The sequence below is a fragment of the Oncorhynchus kisutch genome, linkage group LG8 (assembly GCF_002021735.2).
Source record: "Oncorhynchus kisutch isolate 150728-3 linkage group LG8, Okis_V2, whole genome shotgun sequence".
Lineage (NCBI taxonomy): Eukaryota > Metazoa > Chordata > Actinopteri > Salmoniformes > Salmonidae > Oncorhynchus > Oncorhynchus kisutch.
The window spans coordinates 73,362,373-73,383,014 of NC_034181.2; the positions used below are offsets into that span (position 1 = coordinate 73,362,373).

The 20,642-nt window shown below is 42.4% G+C and overlaps 1 protein-coding gene across 1 annotated transcript; it reads right to left on the bottom strand.

Moving 5' to 3' along the window:
* Positions 1 to 682: 682 nt before the first annotated feature.
* Positions 683 to 18,325, bottom strand: LOC109895327 (transmembrane protein 41B). The gene is made up of 7 exons (XM_020488943.2): positions 18,120 to 18,325; positions 17,160 to 17,277; positions 11,079 to 11,207; positions 3,615 to 3,708; positions 3,391 to 3,495; positions 3,045 to 3,183; positions 683 to 1,610 (listed from the first exon to the last, which is right to left on the bottom strand). The coding sequence occupies exons 1-7, from the start codon at positions 18,220 to 18,222 to the stop codon at positions 1,441 to 1,443; spliced, it is 858 nt and encodes a 285-aa protein (XP_020344532.1). The 5' UTR covers positions 18,223 to 18,325; the 3' UTR covers positions 683 to 1,440.
* Between the last annotated feature and the right edge of the window lie 2,317 nt (positions 18,326 to 20,642).

Consider the following 20,642-nt stretch of genomic DNA (forward strand, 5'->3'; position numbering starts at 1 on the left):
TCATTATGGCCAAACAGATCTATTTTTGTTTCATCAGACCAGATTTCTCCAAAAAGTACGATCTTTGTCCCCATGTGCAGTTGCAAACCATAGTCTGGCTTTTTTATGGCGGTTTTGGAGCAGTGGCTTCTTCCTTGCTGAGCAGCCTTTCAGGTTATGTCGATTATAGGACTCGTTTTACTGTGGATATAGATACTTTTGTACCCGTTTCCTCCAGCATCTCCAGCTGTTGTTCTGGGATTGATTTGCACTTTTCGCACCAAAGCACGTTCATCTCTAGGAGACAGAACGCGTCTCCTTCCAGAGCGGTATGACGGCTGCGTGGTCCGATGGTGTATATACTTGCGTACTATTGTTTGTACAGATGAACGTGGTACCTTCAGGCATTTGGAAATTGCTCCAAGGATAAACCAGACTTGTGGAGTTCTACAATTGATTTTCCCATGATGTCAAGCAAAGAGGCACTGAGTTTGAAGGTAGGCCTTGAAATACATCCACAGGTACACCTCCAATTGACTCAAATGATGTCAATTAGCCTATCAGAAGCTTCTAAAGCCATGACATTTTCTGGAATTTTCCAAGCTGTTTAAAGGTACAGTCAACTTAGTGTATGTAAACTTCTGACCCGGAATTGTGATACAGTGAATTATAAGTGAAATAATCTGTCTGTAAACAATCGTTTGAAAAATTACTTGTGTCATGAACAAAGTAGATGTCCTAACCGACTTGTCAAAACTATAGTATTTTAACAAGAAATTTGTGGTGGTTGAAAAACAAGTTAACTGCATGTGTTCACATGCATATTTTTCATGTCAACATTGATGGCACACAGATCATTTTAGGGTGGTGTGTTACCAATATCTTCAAATGATAGAACGTTCTAAATGATTTAATATGTTCACAATCTAACCAGTGTATAAAACAGTCATAACAATAGTCCAAAAATGTTGTGAAAATCAAAAACTGAACTGCGACTCTGATCAGTATTGCTTTGACGTCACCCATATCACACAGGTTAAGAGATTAATTCAATTCAAAACATGGTTCAAGAAATACAAAGGAGGGAAGTTTAGCTTGAACTTGTGAGAACCATTGTGAGTAAAAACAATAAAGACAGATGCCTGATGTTTTCTGTATCCTTTCTTAAAATGTTCAATTTCCAGGCATGCAACATTTAACAAATATGGGAAAACAAACCCGAGGATGAGCAGACGCCAGTTAGTCCTTTGTAGAGCACAAAGTTGAGGTGGCCACAACCACATGTTTTGGGCACAGGAGTCAGGGTTGTGTCAACGGGCAATGTTTCCACAGCAACCTCAGCAGGTGTGTGGGACAGCAACAGGCAGGACTATGTGAGTGACAGCGGGGTGTACCATTCCTGAGCCAAGGGACGGGCTGGGGGAATCAGGCAGGCAGATGAGTTGCTGAGTTGTCTAATGCCTACTCCATCTTCTGCTGCAGTTTCTTCTGGAAGCAGACAGGCAGGATAGAGAGTACGGCCAGGACACCTAGCACAATCAGAGAGTTCCAGGACACTGCCTCCCCAGCTGTCGTCAGTTTATACAGTGTTGTGCCAGCGTTGATCGCCACGAAGGACGGTGGGGCCACTCCTGACAGTCAGAGATAAGGGAGGAAGTCAGGATTGTAAGACAGCCAAGGCATTCCTAGGCGATCACCAAATATTTCTGTAGAAAAGTCAACAAAGGCTTGAGCTCCTTTTTTTATACTGTGTTGAGCTGTTGACGGTAGGTGCACTTGACTCAAAAGCCCTGCGCACCGGGTAAGCAGCATTCCCATTTTTATTTGTCTGAAGAGACAAACTCCACCTACCCTTGGCAAATCTGTGACTAAATCGAGTGCACCTACTGCGCTGCCCAATCAGATAGCTCAAATCACCGTGGTTATAGAGTTCCATGACCCTGGCCACAGCCAAGTTTAATAGGCTACTAGCCTATGTAAGATTTAATAACTTTTATAATCATGACCACAGAGACTGTCAACGAATACAGCAAAGAGCTGCTGTTTTTATGAGTGAGTTCATGTTTAACTTTATATTCAGCACTGTCACTGTTTTTATTCAACACTATTACTAAAAGCTGCTTCTCCGCACTTCCGCTCGGGCTGCAGCTGCAATGAATAAGTAGCAAAGTATCAATTGCCCTGCGTTTTATTATTATTAGCAGCTTGTCGTGTTGATTTTATATTCAATGAATATTTAACTTTCTCTGGTCATAGGAACAACATGAATTTGTGCATGAGGCAGATGCGGTGAGACTCGAGTTTCACCATCAGGTGGAAGATGGTGTTCCCTCTCTCTGGTCAGTCTCACCAGAGGAATTCCAATTCGTAAACTCGGGCATCTTTCTAGAGCTCCGACTTTTCGACCTGAAGATCACTGACATCGTGATTTGACCTCGTTGACCATCAATCCAGTAAAATAAAAAAGCAATTTCAATTGATTGATGCACCACAGTGCCTCACAAGTGCTAAATCGGGCGGCAGCGTAGCCTAGTGGTTAGAGCGTTGCACTAGTAACCGGAAGGTTGCGAGTTCAAACCCCCGAGCTGACAAGGTACAGATCTGTCGTTCTGCCCCTGAACAGGCAGTTAACCCACTGTTCCCAGGCCGTCATGTGTTCTTAACTGACTTGCCTGGTTAAATAAAGGTAAAATAAAAATAAATAAAAAATTAAAACGGATCTGTTTTGTTATCAAAGTTTTGAAATATAATATGGTCTGACATTAACAATATTGGCAAGCCAATATGCTGTGCTAATGTATTAGGCCTACTGCCCAAACTTAATTCCTACAAAACTGTTTGTGAGGTTCATGTAAAAAAAAAAGAAGAAAAAAAAAGAAGAAAAGAATCTGAGCTATAGATCTCCGCTTGCTTTTAGACTGCGAAAGTGATCTGGACTCAGAAAGGTTTGGTGATCACTGTATTAAATAGTATGAGAGATTCAAAAATAGCTCAGCAATAAAGACAATGCAACACTGTTTTCTACTGAAAAGGAAATACTGGAGTTTGATATATTCTAGCCTTACCAAAGAAAGTACCAAGGAAGAAGACCCCCAAAGGCACGTTGATGACAGGTGAGGTGATGTTGATGAACCAGTTGGGGAGAAAGGGAGTGATCCTCAGAAATATGATGTAATTGATGAGATGATCTCTGTGCTTGTCTACCTGTAATTGAAAACAGATAGCATAACCTGTCATTCACAGTAAGGCTTGGAGGCTACTAGCCCCCTACTAAGACTCCACTGTTCTGTGGGTGCAGATAGACATGTGGCTGTTACTAAACTGATAAAGTTTGCTTGTTCTCTCATTTCAACAACTTCCTATACTGTTCAAGTACAGAAACAACCTGTTTTTCCTTCCAAAAGGTCTTACCTGCTGGGACCATTTCTGGGCTCTCTCTGTCAGGTATCTGTAGACCACTGGTCGCCCCACTAGATAAGACAGCATGTAGCAGAAGGAAGCCCCTAGGCCAGAGCACTGGAAAACACAGTGACAGAGGCAGCACATTTTGTAAACAGAGTCTGGTTTACAGAGTCAAATTACATTTCGTAAAATGTCACCACTATTATTAGTCCTTGTGTCCATAGTATACTCACCAGGCAGACGAGGAAAAGAGCCAGGGGGAAGGGGTAGAGATAACCAGACAGGATGCTGAGGAAGATGGATCCAGGGATCGCAAATGTCTGGAGGCTGCGTCAGCAGCATCAAGGAATACAGCTCAAGGGTTGAACACACAGCAGCATGTGCACACACACACACTTATAGATGCGGTCACAAAAATACATGTAACAAAAATATAAATGTTGTCCCACTCCTCTTCAAGAACTGTGTAAAGTTGATGGATATTGGCAGGAACTGGAACACGCTGTCATACACTTAAATCCACAGCATCCCAAACCTGCTCAACGGGTGACATATTTGGTGAGTATGCATGGCATGGAAGAACTGGCACATTTTCAAATTCCAGGAATTGTGTACAGATCCTTGCGACATGGGGCTGTGCATTATCATGCTGAAACATGAACACATAGGTATTCCTTCCCACCTGGACAAAAGGAACACCTATGTGAGAACACTGTTCACTGACTACAGCTCAGCGTTCAACACCATAGTGCACACAAGGCTCATCACTAAGCTAAGGACTCTGGTACTAAACACCTCCCTCTGCAACTGGATCCTGTACTTCCTGACAGGCCGTCCCCAGGTGGTAAGAGTAGGCAACAACATGTCTGCCACGCTGATCCTTAACACTGGGGCCCCTCAGGGGTGTGTACTTAGTCCCCTCCTGTACTCCCTGTTCACCCACGACTACGTGGCCAAACACAACTCCAACATCATCATTCAATTTGCTGACAACACAACCGTGGTAGGCCTGATCACCGACAACAATAAGACGTCAGTTGAAGTCAGAGAACTGGAAGCGTGGTGCCAGGACAACAACCTCTCCCTCAATGTGAGAAAGACTAAGGAGCTGATCGTGGACTACAGGAAAAGGCAGGCCAAACAGGCCCCCATTAACATCGGTGGGGCTGTAGTGGAGCAGGTCGAGAGTTTCAAGTTCCTTCGTGTCCACATCACCAACGAACTATCATGGTCCAAGCACACCAAGACAGTCGTGAGGAGGGCACGACAAAACCTTTTTCCACTCAGGAGACTGAATTTCTTTTGGCATGGGTCCCCAGATCCTCAAAAGTTTCTACAGGTGTACCATCGAGAGCATCCTGACCAGTTGCATCACTGCCTGGTATGGCAACTGCTCGGCATCTTACCATAAGGAGCTACAGAGTATAGTGCGTATGGCCCAGTACATCACTGGAGCCAAAATTCCTGCCATCCAGGACCTATATAATAGGCAGTGTCAGAGGAAAGCCCATAAAATTGTCAAAAAGTTATATACTGATCTCTCTGCTACTGCACAGCAAGCGGTACCGGAGTGCCAAGTCTAGGACAAACAGGCTCCTCAACAGCTTCTACCCCCAAGCCATAAGACTGCTGAACAATTCATAAAATCGCCACCGTACTATTTACATTCCCCCCCCCCCCCCCCCTTTTGTACACTGCCACTACTCGTTGTTTATTATCTATGCATAGTCACTTCACCCCCACCTACAGTGGGGCAAAAAATTATTTAGTCAGCCACCAATTGTGCAAGTTCTCCCACTTAAAAAGATGAGGCCTGTAATTTTCATCATAGGTACACTTCAACTATGACAGACAAAATTAGAAAAAAAATCCAGAAAATCACATTGTAGGATTTTATGAATTTATTTGCAAATTATGGTGGAAAAGAAGTATTTGATCAATAACAAAAGTTTATCTCAATACTTTTATATACAGTGCCTTGCGAAAGTATTCGGCCCCCTTGAACTTTGCGACCTTTTGCCACATTTCAGGCTTCAAACATAAAGATATAAAACTGTATTTTTTTGTGAAGAATCTACAACAAGTGGGACACAATCATGAAGTGGAACGACATTTATTGGATATTTCAAACTTTTTTAACATATCAAAAACTGAAATTGGGCGTGCAAAATTATTCAGCCCCCTTAAGTTAATACTTTGTAGCGCCACCTTTTGCTGCGATTACAGCTGTAAGTCGCTTGGGGTATGTCTCTATCAGTTTTGCACATCGAGAGACTGAAATTTTTTCCCATTTCTCCTTGCAAAACAGCTCGAGCTCAGTGAGGTTGGATGGAGAGCATTTGTGAACAGCAGTTTTCAGTTCTTTCCACAGATTCTCGATTGGATTTAGGTCTGGACTTTGACTTGGCCATTCTAACACCTGGATATGTTTATTTTTGAACCATTCCATTGTAGATTTTGCTTTATGTTTTGGATCATTGTCTTGTTGGAAGACAAATCTCCGTCCCAGTCTCAGGTCTTTTGCAGACTCCATCAGGTTTTCTTCCAGAATGGTCCTGTATTTGGCTCCATCCATCTTCCCATCAATTTTAACCATCTTCCCTGTCCCTGCTGAAGAAAAGCAGGCCCAAACCACGATGCTGCCACCACCATGTTTGACAGTGGGGATGTTGTGTTCAGGGTGATGAGCTGTGTTGCTTTTACACCAAACATAACATTTTGCATTGTTGCCAAAAAGTTCAATTTTGGTTTCATCTGACCAGAGCACCTTCTTCCACATGTTTGGTGTGTCTCCCAGGTGGTTTGTGGCAAACTTCAAACGATACTTTTTATGGATATCTTTAAGAAATGGCTTTCGTCTTGCCACTCTTCCATAAAAGGCCAGATTTCTGCAATATACGACTGATTGTTGTCCTATGGACAGAGTCTCCCACCTCAGCTGTAAATCTCTGCAGTTCATCCAGTGATCATGGGCCTCTTGGCTGCATCTCTGATCAGTCTTCTCCTTGTAGGAGCTGAAAGTTTAGAGGGACGGCCAGGTCTTGGTAGATTTGCAGTGGTCTGATACTCCTTCCATTTCAATATTATCGCTTGCACAGTGCTCCTTGGGATGTTCTTTTTGTATCCAAATGCGGCTTTAAACTTCTTCACAACAGTATCTCGGTCCTGCCTGGTGTGTTCCTTGTTCTTCATGATGCTCTCTGCGCTTTTAACAGACCTCTGAGACTATCACAGTGCAGGTGCATTTATACGGAGACTTGATTACACACAGGTGGATTGTATTTATCATCATTAGTCATTTAGGTCAACATTGGATCATTCAGAGATCCTCACTGAACTTCTGGAGAGAGTTTGCTGCACTGAAAGTAAAGGGGCTGAATAATTTCGTTCCACTTCATGATTGTGTCCCACTTGTTGTTGATTCTTCACAAAAAAATACAGTTTTATATCTTTATGTTTGAAGCCTGAAATGTAGCAAAAGGTCGCAAGGTTCAAGGGTCCGAATACTTTCGCAAGGCACTGTACATATACATAAACATTTTCTGTAAGTCTTAAGGTTTTCACACACCGTTGCTGGTATTTTGGCCCATTCCTCCATGCAGATCTCCTCTAGAGCAGTGATGTTTTGGGGCTGTTGCTGGGTAACACGGACTTTCAACTCCCTCCAAAGATTTTCTATGGGGTTGAGATCTGGAGACTGGCTAGGCCACTCCAGGACCTTGAAATGCTTCTTACGAAGCCACTCCTTCGTTGCCTGGGCGGTGTGTTTTGGATCATTGTCATGCTGAAAGACCCAGCCACGTTTCATCTTCAATACCCTTGCTGATGGAAGGAGGTTTTCACTCAAAAATCTCACGATACATGGCCCCATTCATTCTTTCCTTTATATGGATCAGTCGTCCTGGTCCCTTTGCAGAAAAACAGCCCCAAAGCATGATGTTTCCACCCCCATGCTTCACAGTAGGTATGGTGTTCTTTGGATGCAACTCAGCATTCTTTGTCCTCCAAACACAACAAGTTCAGTTTTTACCAAAAAGTTATATTTTGGTTTCATCTGACCATATGACATTCTCCCGATCTTCTTCTGGATCATCCAAATGCTCTCTAGCAAACTTCAGACGGGCCTGGACATGTACTGGCTTAAGCAGGGGGACACGTCTGGCACTGCAGGATTTGAGTCCCTGGCGGCGTAAGTGTGTTACTGATGGTAGGCTTTGTTACTTTGGTCCCAGCTCTCTGCAGGTCATTCACTAGGTCCCCTGTGTGGTTCTGGGATTTTTGCTCACCGATCTTGTGATCATTTTGACCCCACGGGGTGAGATCTTGCGTGGAGCCCCAGATCGAGGGAGATTATCAGTGGTCTTGTATGTCTTCCATTTCCTAATAATTGCTCCCACAGTTGATTTCTTCAAACCAAGCTGCTTACCTATTGCAGATTCAGTCTTCCCGGCCTGGTGCAGGTCTACAATTTTGTTTTTTGTTTCTTGTTTTCCTTTGATAGCTCGTTGGTGTTGGCCATAGTGGAGTTTGGAGTGTGACTGAGGTTGTGATTTTCTGGATTTTGTTTCTCATTTTGTCTGTCATAGTTGAAGTGTACCTATGATGAAAATTACAGGCCTCTCATCTTTTTAAGTGGGAGAACTTGCAGAATTGGTGGCTGACTAAATACTTTTTTGCCCCACTGTACATGTACAAATTACCTCAACTAACCTGTACCCCCACACACTGACTCAGTACCGGTATCCCCTGTATATAGCCTCGTTATTTTAGTCTATTTGGTAAATCTTTTTTTTTTTTTTTACTTTTCTTGAACTGCACTGTTGGTTAAGGGCTTTTAAGTCAAATTCACAGTAAGGTCTACACTTGTTGTATTCGGCGCATGTGATAAATAAAGTTGGATTTGATTTCGATGGAGGCAGATGAATTGCACGACAATAAGTCTCAGGATCTCGTCACGGTATCTATCTCTGTGAATTCAAATTGGCATCGATAAAATGCAATTGTGTTCGTTGTCCGTAGTTTGTCTGCCCATAGCTTAACCCCACCACCACGGGGCACTCTGTTCTCAACGTTGACATCAGCAAACCGCTCACCCACACATGCTGTCTGCCATCTGCCCAGTACAGTTGAAACGGATTCATCCGTGAAGAGCACACTTTTCTTTTTTTCCCTTATATTTTTACCACTTTTTCTCCCCAATTTCGCAGTATCCAATTGTTTTTAGTAGCTACTATCTTGTCTCATCGCTACAACTCCCTTACGGGCTCGGGAGAGACGAAGGTTGAGTCATGCGTCCTCCGATACACAACCCAACCAAGCCGCGCGGAAGCCAGCCGCACCAATGTGTCGGAGGAAACACCGTGCACCTGGCAACCTTGGTTAGCGTTCACTGCGCCCGGCCCGCCACAGGAGTCACTGGTGCGCGATGAGACAAGGATATCCCTACCGGCCAAGCCCTCACAAACCCGGACGACGCTAGGCCAATTGTGCGTCGCCCCACGGACCTCCTAGTAGAGGCCGGTTGCGACAGAGCCTGGTTGCGAACCCAGGGTCTCTGGTGGCACAGCTGGCGCTGCAGTACAGCGCCCTTAACCACTGCGCCGCCCGGAAGGCCTGAAGAGCACACTTTTCCAACGTGCCAGTGGCAATCGAATGTGAGCATTTGCCCACTGAAGTTGGTTACAACACCGAACTGCAGTCAGGTCAAGACCCTGGTGAGAACAACAAGCACGCAGATGAGCTTCCCTGAGATGGTTTCTGACAGTTTGGGCAGAAATTGTTCTGTTGTGCAAACCCACAGTTTCATCAGCTATCCGGGGGCTGGTCTCAGATGATCCCGCAGGTGAAGAAGCCAGAGTTGGAGGTCCTGGGCTGGTGTGGTTACATGTGGTCTGCGGTTGTGAGGCCGGCTGGACGTACTGCCAAATTCTCTAAAACGACATTGGAGGCAGCTTATGGTAGAGAAATTAACATGAAATTCTCTGGCAATAGCTCTGGTGGACATTGCTGCAGTCAGCATGCCAATTGCATGCTCCCTCAACTTGTGGCATTGTGTTGTGTGACAAAACTACATATTTTAGAGTGACCTTTTATTGTGCCCAGCACAAGGTGCACCTGTGTCATGATCATGCTGTTTAATCAGCTTCTTGATATGCTACACCTGTCAGGTGGATGGATTATCTTAGCAAAGAAGAAATGCTCACGAACAGAGATGTAAACAAAATGAGAGAAATAAGTGCATATGGAACATTTCTGGGATCTTTTATTTCAGCCAACACTTTAAAATGTTGCGTTTCTTATGTTTAGTATAGTTAAGATATACTCCACTGTAGTACTATACAGTGCCAGTTTATTATAGATCTGCCTGCTTTCAGCAACATCACAGGCAGATAGAAGTATCAGCTATAAAAGAGGAGGGGGGGGGGGGTCCAGTGGTACCACCTTATATCAAAATATCATCCATATTCAGAGCACATTTTGATGAATATGAATAAAGTCGACACAGTATGAACTATGAATACAAATGTGGTATCATGTCTGATGTCTTCTACCGCTAGTTTGCTTAACCTCTTTCCCCTCCACTCTCTAGGAACATGTTAATGCATAGTGTCTGTGCTCTGGCCAGTATGTGCTAACAGCACAAGGACTGGACCAGCTGACCAGGCCCCAGCCACTGTCTGTGATGTATTGCCTTGTAATTTTACTGGTCATGTTGCTGACCTTTATCATGTTGTGGGCAAAGCATTCCTCAGATAGGATATCCTAACATTTATTTACCAGTAAAACTACAAGGCAACACATCACAGACAGTGGCTGGGGCCTGGTCAGCTGGTGCAGTCCTTGTGCTGTTAGCACATACTGGCCAGAGCACAGACACTATGCATTAATATGTGCCAAGACAGTGGAGGGGAAAGAAAATAGGAAAACTAGCAGAGGACGCAGGGTAGAAAACAACAGGTATGATACTGCATTTGTATTCATAGTTCATACTGTGCAGTGTTAATTCATATTCTTCATAATAAAATGTGCTCTGAAGACAGGTGATGTTTACATATGAGGTAGGACCATAACATGCATCGGACCATGTTTTTCTCCTCTTTTATAGCGGATAATTTTATCTGCCCGTAATGTCGGTCTGAAGTGCAATGGACAAAGCTGGAACAGAGTTGTTGCAAATAGCTGTGGGTGGAAAGGAAGTCCTTAGAACCTACTGTACTGATAAAGTTTAATGTGTACTGCATGTCCGCATTAATCTGTCTTCTGTCATAAAATTAGGAAAAATGTACCGCACTCTGTGGTTGTTGTGAACACACAATTGCCTGAATTAATACTCAGGGATCAAATCCCACTGTACCCCCACCTCCTACTTCTCCATTCATTATCCAGAGGCAAGCCCATGCCTTTACTATGGCCTTGGCTTGGCTGGCTGCTTTGTTCAATAGGAAATAATGAATGAGAGCGAGACCGAGTGGGCGAGAGCAAGGTAGAGGAGAAAGGGGATGATGCGATCAACAGGCCCATCAGAGTAACAAAAGCCTTTCTTGGTCCGCTTCGGTCTTGACGCTCTCCTCTGCTGACCCACTGGAATAGATAGGGGGCCTCGCAGACTTGATTCATGATGAAACAACTAATAAGTATGCATCTCAATCTTCCAAAAGTTGACAACTTTGCAATACACTTACTAACCAAAAGGATACAAAATATAGGTGGTAAAGTAGGCTACTAACACTTGGGTGTAGTAGGTGTCCTTATATTTGGAAAGTACAGTGCCCAAGGCTTTAGCATCATCCATATCTTTGGGGATTTTAATAGTAGCCATCTCATCACTGAAATGAAAAAACGTGGATATCAATTCACCATCATACAATGTTGTGGATAAAGTGTGTGAATCTGTGTGCAAGGGCTTAAACACTTACAGAAACAGAGAATTTAAAACGTGACCGTCTATATTGGAGTGTACCATACTAGGCTGTACACAATTTAAATCAAATGATTCTCATCATTAGCTGTGATAATCATTGATAACAGGCTACTATACAGATGTAATAGGCAGATTTCCGAACAGCCTTTACATGGTGATACTTACTTTGTTCTCTATTCAACATCCCAGGTGTCTCCTAAACTCTGATGGCTAGTTGCAGGGGAATGTTTGAATTTAGAAAATGCTCCTTTATAAAATCAAATCCATTTTTGCTCCATAAAATAATCCAACAATGTACACACACACACGGGGCAAAAAAAGTATTTAGTCAGCCACCAATTGTGCAAGTTCTCCCACTTAAAAAGATGAGACCTGTAATTTTCATCGTAGGTACACTTCAACTATGACAGACAAAATGAGAAACAAAATCCAGAAAATCACATTGTAGGATTTTTTATGAATTTATTTGCAAATTATGGTGGAAAATAAGTATTTGGTCACCTACAAACAAGCAAGATTTCTGTCTCTCACAGACCTGTAACTTCTTCTTTAAGAGGCTCCTCTGTCCTCCACTCGTTACCTGTATTAATGGCACCTGTTTGAACTTGTTATCCCAACAAAGGGTATATAACAAAGTATTGGAGAAACTTGTTATTGACCAAATACTTATTTTCCACCATAATTTGCAAATAAATTCATTAAAAATCCTACAATGTGATTTTCTGGATTTTGTTTCTCATTTTGTCTGTCATAGTTGAAGTGTACCTACGATGAAAATTACAGGTCTCAAATACTTTTTTGCCACACTGTACATACATAAACACACACACACACAGTGGGCAAAGGGGGTTGAGTGATAAATGGCAGATATGTCAGAGCAGAACTAATAAACGGCTCTGCCCTATCACTAAAATGGCCACCCCGATCAGAACTACAGATCTAAATGTCCGACTGACAAAACTACAATTCCCAGAAGCAAGGGGAACCCTCAGGTGGTGCCGACCCACATATAAAGGGTCAAGATGAACCAGGAAGAGAGAGAGAAAGGGCTGGAATGATCTGTGAACCATAGAGAAAGAGACAATATATCAAGTTAGGCCAAAAGAAAGGCATATTTGATAAGCCAACAACCATGACCAAGCAGGAAGTAGCATTCAACCAAAGCCAAGAAAATGGGTCCCCCAGGGGCCAACCTCACAGGTGCCAGTAGGGGAGGATGAGGAAGAAGTGGCAGAACTAGTTGATAAATGAGCAGCCCAGTACTAGTGGGGCTGGGGTCAATCTGAATCCAGAGGACGACTATCTAGAACCAGCAGACCTGGCAGGGTCCCTGACTATTTCGGGACGGCCCAAAACCAGGAACCAAACCTGCAGCAAGCCAGAACAGATGAGCAGGTCGTTGATGGTACTCCCATAAATGATGAGATGATGCCTAATAGTTTTCCCCACTTCATCATGAAAAGGGGTTTGGTGTATAGTCTCAAAAATAGGGGTTGATGTGGTGGAACAGTTGTTGGTCCCCACCCGGTACCGGAGGACAGTACTTGATCTAGCTCATGGGCACATTCTGAGTGGACACCTTGGTATCGATAAAACCCAAGACTGGATTGTAACGAGGTTTTACTGGCCAGGAATTCAGGCTGTAGTGGCTTGGCATTGTGGAGAGCGCCCGGAGTGCCAGTTAAGAGCTCCCCAACCAGCTGTTAGAAGCCAGTTAGTGCCACTCCCCATAATTGAAACACAATTTGAGAGGATAATGATGGATATTGGGCCCACTACCCAAATCCAGCAGAGGGAACCAATACATTCTGGTCATTCTAGATTATGCCACTCGCTACCCAGAAGCCATTCCCCTTCGGACAATGGCTTCCAAAAATATCACCAAGGAATTAGTGCTCCTGTTCACCAGGGTAGGGGTTCCAAAGGAGATCCTTACTGACCAGGGGACCCCCTTTATGTCCCGCCTTACGGCAGACCTTTGTAAATTGTGGCAGGTGAAACAGTTGAGGACAGTTTACCAACCTCAGATGGACAGGCTGGTTGAAAGATTCAACCATACCCTGAAGTCAATGCTCAGGAAGGTAATCGATAAGGATGGGAAAAACTGGGATTGCATGTTGCCATATCTGATGTTTGCCATTAGAGAGGTTCCTCAAGCCTCGCTGGGGTTTTCCCCCTTTGAGCTGGAATATGGGAGGCACCCCCGGGGAATCTTAGACATCACCCGGCGAACCTGGGAGCACCAATCCACCCCGTATACTAGTTTCAGAGCATGTCAGGGCAATGCAAGACAAGATAGCCACAGTCATGCCCATCGTCAGAGAGCACGAGACAAGCACAAGAGCACCAGCGGCACACTTATAACAGGCAGGCTACCATGAGGGAATTTCAACTGGGAGATAAGGTGTTAGTGCTGATCCCCACGGTAGAGTGCAAACTACTAGCCACATGGAAAGGACCATATGAAGTACTGGAGAGAATAGAAGTTAATTATCGGATCCGACAGCCAGGTCGACGGTCCCAGGAACAGATCTATCACATAAACCTCTTAAAAGCATGGAGAGAGAGAAACACTAATGGTCACGTACCCCACACACACAGAAGACAGCCAAAGTAAATATTTCACCTACTCGGTCCCCAGCAACAGAAATGTGTTTTCAGAGGTACCCGGCCGAACTGAGGTTACGGCTCATGATATCGGTTCCCTACCAGGGAGAAAAGTGAGCATGAGGCCATATAGGGTACCTGAGGCTCAACAGGCCGCGATTAGAGCAGAGACAGAGAAAATGTTGGCAGCTGGAGTGATCGAAGAGTCGCATAGTGAGTGGTCTAGCCCAATTATTATGGTCTCCAAGCCCGATGGGTCTTTGCAGTTTTGTAACAACTTTCGGAAGGTAAATAATCTCCAAGTTTGATGCCTACCCCGAGTAGATTAACTACTGGAGAAAATTGGTAAAGCTTGGTACATTACGACCCTGGACCTAACCAAAGTGTACTGGCAAATTCCTCTGACCCCCAAAGCCAAAGAAAATACAGCCTTTGTAACCCCTGATGGTTTGTTTCAATACACCGTCATGCCATTCGTCTTACACAGGGCCCCAGCCACCTTTCAACGGCTAATGGACAATGTCCTAAAACAGTACAGGCAGTGTTAGACGCCCTTAGAAAGGCAGGGCTCACGGCGAACCCTGCCAAGTGTTACATGGGGTTAGAGGAAACAGAGTACCTGGGATACACCGTGGGAAGAAAGTTAATCAAACCCAAACGTAAGAAGGTGGGAGGCAATTAGAGAATGTCCGAAACCAGTAAATAAGAACCAGGTTCGAGCCTTCCTAGGGCTGACCGGTTACTACCAGAAGTTCATCCCAAATTATGGCACAGTGGCCGCCCTACTCACAGACATGACTAGAGCCAGAGGGCCAAACATGGTCAAATGGAATGAAAGGGCCACCAAAGCATTTAGGACATTTACAGGAGGCTCTCCGCTCTAATCCAGTGCTGGTGGTACCAGATTTTGAGAGAAAGTTTGTGGTTCAGACGGATGGCTCAGAGGTCGGCTTGGGAGCAGTGCTATCCCAAGAGGTAGAAGGGGTGGAACACCCCATCCTGTTTTTAATCAGGAAGCTGGAACCACGGGAGACCAACTATTCAGTCATTGAGAAAGAGGAGCTGGCAGTAAAGTGGGCTCTAGAAAGCCTGAAATACTACCTGCTGGGGAGCCACTTCACCCTCATCAGTGACCATGCCCCACTCACCTGGAAGCATAGAGCTAAAGAGAAGAACGCTCGGGTGATGCGGCGGTTTGAGTCTCCAACCGTTTAATTTTGACTTAAACACAGAGCAGGGTAGGAAATGTGGATGGGTTATCCCGCATGCACTAATATTTTGCTGCGGTAGCCCAACCTAGGGGGACAGATCTAGGGGGTAGATGTGTCAAAGAAGGGGGTCGAGTGATAAATGACATATGTCAGAGCAGAACTAATAAAAGGCTCTGCCCCATCACTAAAATGGCCACCCCGAGCAGAACTACAGATCACAAAATGCCCGACTGACAAAAGTACAATTCTTAGAAGCAAGGGGAACCCTCAGAAGGTGGGGCTGACCCACAGATAAAGGGTCAAGACAAACCAGGAAGAGAGAGAGAAAGGGCTGGAATGATGTGTGAACCATAGAGAAAGAGACCATAAATATCAGCTGGATTTACCATGTATGAGCTAGACTGATTGGACTTACCTGTTGGCGTTTGGACCTACCGAGAACCCAATTCCTGTACCAAACCCTGCCATCCTTGACCTTGCCTGTGGCCTGGGTGGATCAGGAAGGAGACAAACACACAGGTACTGTCCTGTTCGGAAGAACTCTCAATCTGGGGTGATTTTGGTGACAGTTTCCCACTTCATTTGTGACAAACACTCCTAATCTTGAAGAGATTTGCCACAATATATTATACATGTATAATATATTATTTATATATATCCACACATACAGTTAAAGTTGGAAGTTTACATACACTGTCTTAGGTCAGTTAGGATGCCGACTTTATTTTAAGAATGTGAAATGTACTATTATTCTGAGTTATTTCAGCTTTTATTTCTTTCATCACATTCCCAGTGGGTTAGAAGTTTACATACACTCAATTAGTATTTGGTAGCATTGCCTTTAAATTGTTTAACTTGGGTCAAAAATTTCAGGTAGCCTTCCACAAGCTTCCCACAATAAGTTGGGTGAATTTTGGCCCATTCCTCCTGACAGAGCTGGTGTAACTGAGTCAGGTTTGTAGGCCTCTCACACACTTTTTCAGTTCTGCTCACAAATTTTCTATGGAATTGAGGGGCTTTGTGATGGCCACTCCAATACCTTGACTTTGTTGTCCTTAAGCCATTTTGCCACAACATTGGAAGTATGCTTGGGGTCATTGTTCATTTGGAAGACCCATTTCCGACCAAGCTTTAAGTTCCTGACTGAAATCTTCATGTTGTTTCAATAAATCCACAATTTTCCTACCTCATGATGCCATCTATTTTGTGAAGTGCACCAGTCCCTCCTGCAGCAAAGCACCACCACAACATGCTGCTGCCACCCCCGTGCTTCACGGTTGGGATGGTGTTCTTTGGCTTGCAAGCCTCCCCCTTTTTCCTCCAAGCATAACAATGGTCATTATGACCAAACAGTTATATTTTTGTTTCATCAGACCAGGGGACATTTCTCCAAAAAGTATGATCTTTGTCTGAGTTTGAAGGTAGGCCTTGAAATACATCCACAGGTACACCTTCAATTGACTCAAATTGGGTAAATTAGCCTATCAGAAGCTTCTAAAGCCATGACATCATTTTCTGGAATTTTTAAAGCTGTTTAAAAGCAGTCAATTTTGTATGTAACCTTCTGACCCACTGGAATTGTGATAGTGAAATAATCTGTCTGTAAACAATTGTTTGAAAAATTACTTGTGTCATGCACAAAGTAGATGTCCTAACCAACTTGCCAAAACTATAGTTTGTTAAAAAGAAATTTGTGGAGTGGTTGAAAAACAAGTTCATGTCTCCAACCTAAGTGTATTTACACTTCTGACACACACACATATATATATATATATATATATATATATATATATATATATATATATATATATATATATATATATATATATATCAAATCAATCATGTAAAGGTTGGTTGAAAATATGCCTATACTGGTGCCTGTTATCAACATCACAGCTAATGATGAGAACCATTTGAATGAAATGATTTAACTTGGCTGGTGAATGACATTTGGTAGGCTGTTTCACAAAAGTTCAATGTTGTACAAAAGTAACTCTTTGTACATGGGTCATTCTGATGGAAAGATAAATAACAATTACTTGTCGAGCTCTGGGAAATTCCTGTACACTAGGTACATGACAGAAGCAGCACAGGTGAAGACAGACAGCAGGATGAGGAGAGACATGCGAGCTGAGCCCCCTCCAGTGTATCGAGTCTCTGTGGATAGATGAGTAGCTAAGTTATATAGCATACACAGTCAGCAAATTTAAAATATCATGATAAGCCTATATTCTTCTGTAACAACAGCAGTAAGCCTCATGTAATGTCTTGCTTCACTTGTTCTAGTTCCTGGTTGATTTCCCCAGAGTACATTAAGCATGCTATGTAGTCAAACCATTCAAGATATAGAATCCTTGAAACTGACTACATGTATTCTAACTTTGAGGAGGAACATATCTGCCTATGTTTTCACATGACTCCAAGCTCATCCGTTTATTTTAAAAGGTTAAACAAAATGTATAAATAAAGTGTGCATTGTGTAACATCCTGTTATGATAATTGTTGCGACATCAATAAAATAACATTACATGGTTAGCCTAATATTTTCCTGGCTTCATCCAAGTGGTTCTGTCATTGACATTGATTAACATTAGCAACTTAACGTCAAACTGGGTATGGTCCCTGACAGTGGCTGGATAGATAGCAACCTACTAAGTTACTAACCTGATCATGTTAATTTCAACCAACGACACTGGTAACTAACCCATTTTGTCTGTGTTTCAACTCCGTCATACCACCAGCCTTGAAAGCAAGCAACTTCTGAATCTTGATAATCAGCTGTTAGCCAACGCTGACTGACAACAGCATATCCGCATTTCAGAATCATCTGGTGGTGCTGGTAATTAAGCCGGCTAGCAACATTATTTAACAAGACGTTTACCATATCAAAGAAACAGTAATGGATCTTAACGTTAGCAAATCAATTAGAAAAACACAAGTAAATTAGCTAGCTATACTAGCCAATTAGCCGGGATAGCAACGTCGTTAGCTATACATACCTTTCAGGGTTTGTGCCTCGTTAAATTTTCTCTTTGGTTCCTCGTGTAACGTTACTAACTTAACACTATCGGCCTCTCGTCTTTCTCTTCGTTTCTTGGCCATGTCCGCTTATTAAATTAAGATATCGATCTAGCTACACCGGGCTTCTTTCTGTCAAAGAGACGAGAGACCGCTTTGCCAACCGGCGACTAGCAAATTGACACATTCCCACAACCTTTCACCTTTTCTGAGTTTGTTTTTCTACTTTTTCCCCACAGTGCCCCTATTGGGCACCCTGCATTTCCAAGACAACGCTACAGCAGCACAGTGTTTATTGTTTATATAGTATATTATTGGCGTTTTTACAGTAGCAGTAATATTAGTAGCTTTCATTTATGTGACTAAGTTTTGAGTACAACATCTAGATAGATGTTGGTTGTTCTCTGATGTTATGAATTTTTTTTTTTATTAACAACAAATCAATACATAAAGCACATGAGGGAACACAAGCATACATAGATTACAAACAATAGACAATCGAGCTAGGGGGTACAATATCACATTACAATTACACAAGGACCTTAATGGACATGCATATATTTACAATTCTAACAGCTTTTTTTGTTAGTAGAGCATTTAACCGTCTTAAAGACAGTTCAATTCATTTTTGTAGGGTACGAAAATGTGGTTTTCTGTTTGTAAATTTACATTTGTGTATATGAAATTTAGCCTAAAGAATAATGAAATTAATTACATAAAAATGTTTCAGCTTATTTCTATTGTATGTAAAGAATCCAAACAGTACATCTCTCCACAATAGTGTAAAATCTTCATAAATGTGTTCAATTATAAACCTACTGATGTCTTGCCACAGTTTTCTTACATGCATACAATGCCAAAAAAGATGCAAAACTGTTTCTGGGTGGTCATTACAATAGGAGCAATTTGAGTTGATGTTTTCCTTAAACTTCTTCATATAGTGGTTGGCAGGATAATATTTATGAATAATTTTAAAGGAAACTTCCTTAATTTTGTTAACAAGTAGGTATGTGTGTGGCAACATCCAAACTTTTTTGCAACAGATATTATCAATAAATCCATTCCAATAAGGCATGACATAAGGTATAGATACAACATCCTGCTGAAACAAGGTTCGTATTGCTCTGTTGTTGAATGGATCAAAAGATAAACAAATCTTTCCTACTGATGAGTCAACAGGGTCAATAGAAGGTAGGCTCTGAGGGTCAGGTCTTGACACGTTCCTGAATAACATAGCAACACCTGAGGGAATGGCATCTAAAACAATTGCAAAATCTTACAGGGACCTTGTAAAGTGATAAGAATTCTTTATAACTGAGTAAAAGACCCTCTGCATTTACCAGTTGGCTCACCAATAGGATATTATTTCGGAACCAATATTCTAAAAACAGAGAGGTATTTTTATACAATATATCCCAATTATTCCATATATAATATCTGTGTGGAGAAAAATTGTGTTTATAAATTAAGGACCATGACAAGAAAACCTGCCGATGAAAAGCAGAACGTTTCACTGGAACTTTGTCAATATTATAATTGCAAAATAACATGAAGTTAAGGCCACCAAAAGTAGAGAAGACATGATGAGGAATACAATTCCAGATAGAAGTGGGTCTTCTTAGGAATTGTTTTATCCAATTGATCTTAAAAATATTATTTAAAGTAGTAAAGTCCAGAAAATTCAGTCCACCATTCTCATAAGTGTTCAATACAACCGTTTTCCTAATGTAATGGGTACGGTTTCTCCAAAGAAAGTTGAAAAGCATCTGGTCTATCTCCTTGCTTATTTTCCTTTCAAGATATAAAGATAGAGCACCATAATTAGTCTAGAGATACCTTCAGCCTTGGTTATTAGGACTCTACCTTTTAAAGATAAGTCCCTCTGTAGCCATTGATTTAGTTTCTTCTGGGTTTTTTTAATAAGAGGGTTAAAATTTAGTAAGCCTCTAGACTTCTGATCCTTTGTAATGGTTATGCCTAAATATGTAAGTTCTTCCTTTACTGGAATACCATAATATGAAGGTGTCACACAATCTTTGACAGCTATGAGTTCACATTTATTAATGTTAAGATATAGACCAGACGCTTTGGAAAAGGATTGTATCACATTGATCGATATGGGAAGTAGGTTAGCGTCTTTCAGAAAAAGTGTAGTATCGTCAGCCAGCTGGCTTATAATAATTTATTTACCAGCTATGGAAATACCTTGTACAGCACTATTATTTAAAGAATTTGCAAGAAGTTGGGTGATTAATAAAAACAGGTACGGAGAGATAGGACAACCTTGCCTAATTCCTCTCTTTAACTCAAATCTAGGTGAGGTGCCATAGTTCAATTTGATAGAGCTGTTACCATTTGCATAGAGAGTCTTAATAGCCTTACAGAAAAAAATCGCCAAAGCCAAGTCTCTCAAGGGAGTGGAAGAGAAACTGATGCTCTACTGTGTCAAATGCTTTATAAAAATCTAAAAATAATATGAAGCTATCCTCAGTTATTAGGTCTGA

Bases quoted from the DNA above. Each gene is read 5' to 3' on its own strand.
- LOC109895327 (XM_020488943.2), bottom strand. From the start codon at position 18,222: ATGGCCAAGAAACGAAGAGAAAGACGAGAGGCCGATAGTGTTAAGTTA. The intron at 3,709-11,078 runs GTATCCTTTTGG...CTGCTGACGCAG, and splicing joins TACTTTACCACCTATATTTT to CCTCCAGACATTTGCGATCC. The intron at 1,611-3,044 runs GTAAGGCTAGAA...TCTGACTGTCAG, and splicing joins CTTCCTTGGTACTTTCTTTG to GAGTGGCCCCACCGTCCTTC.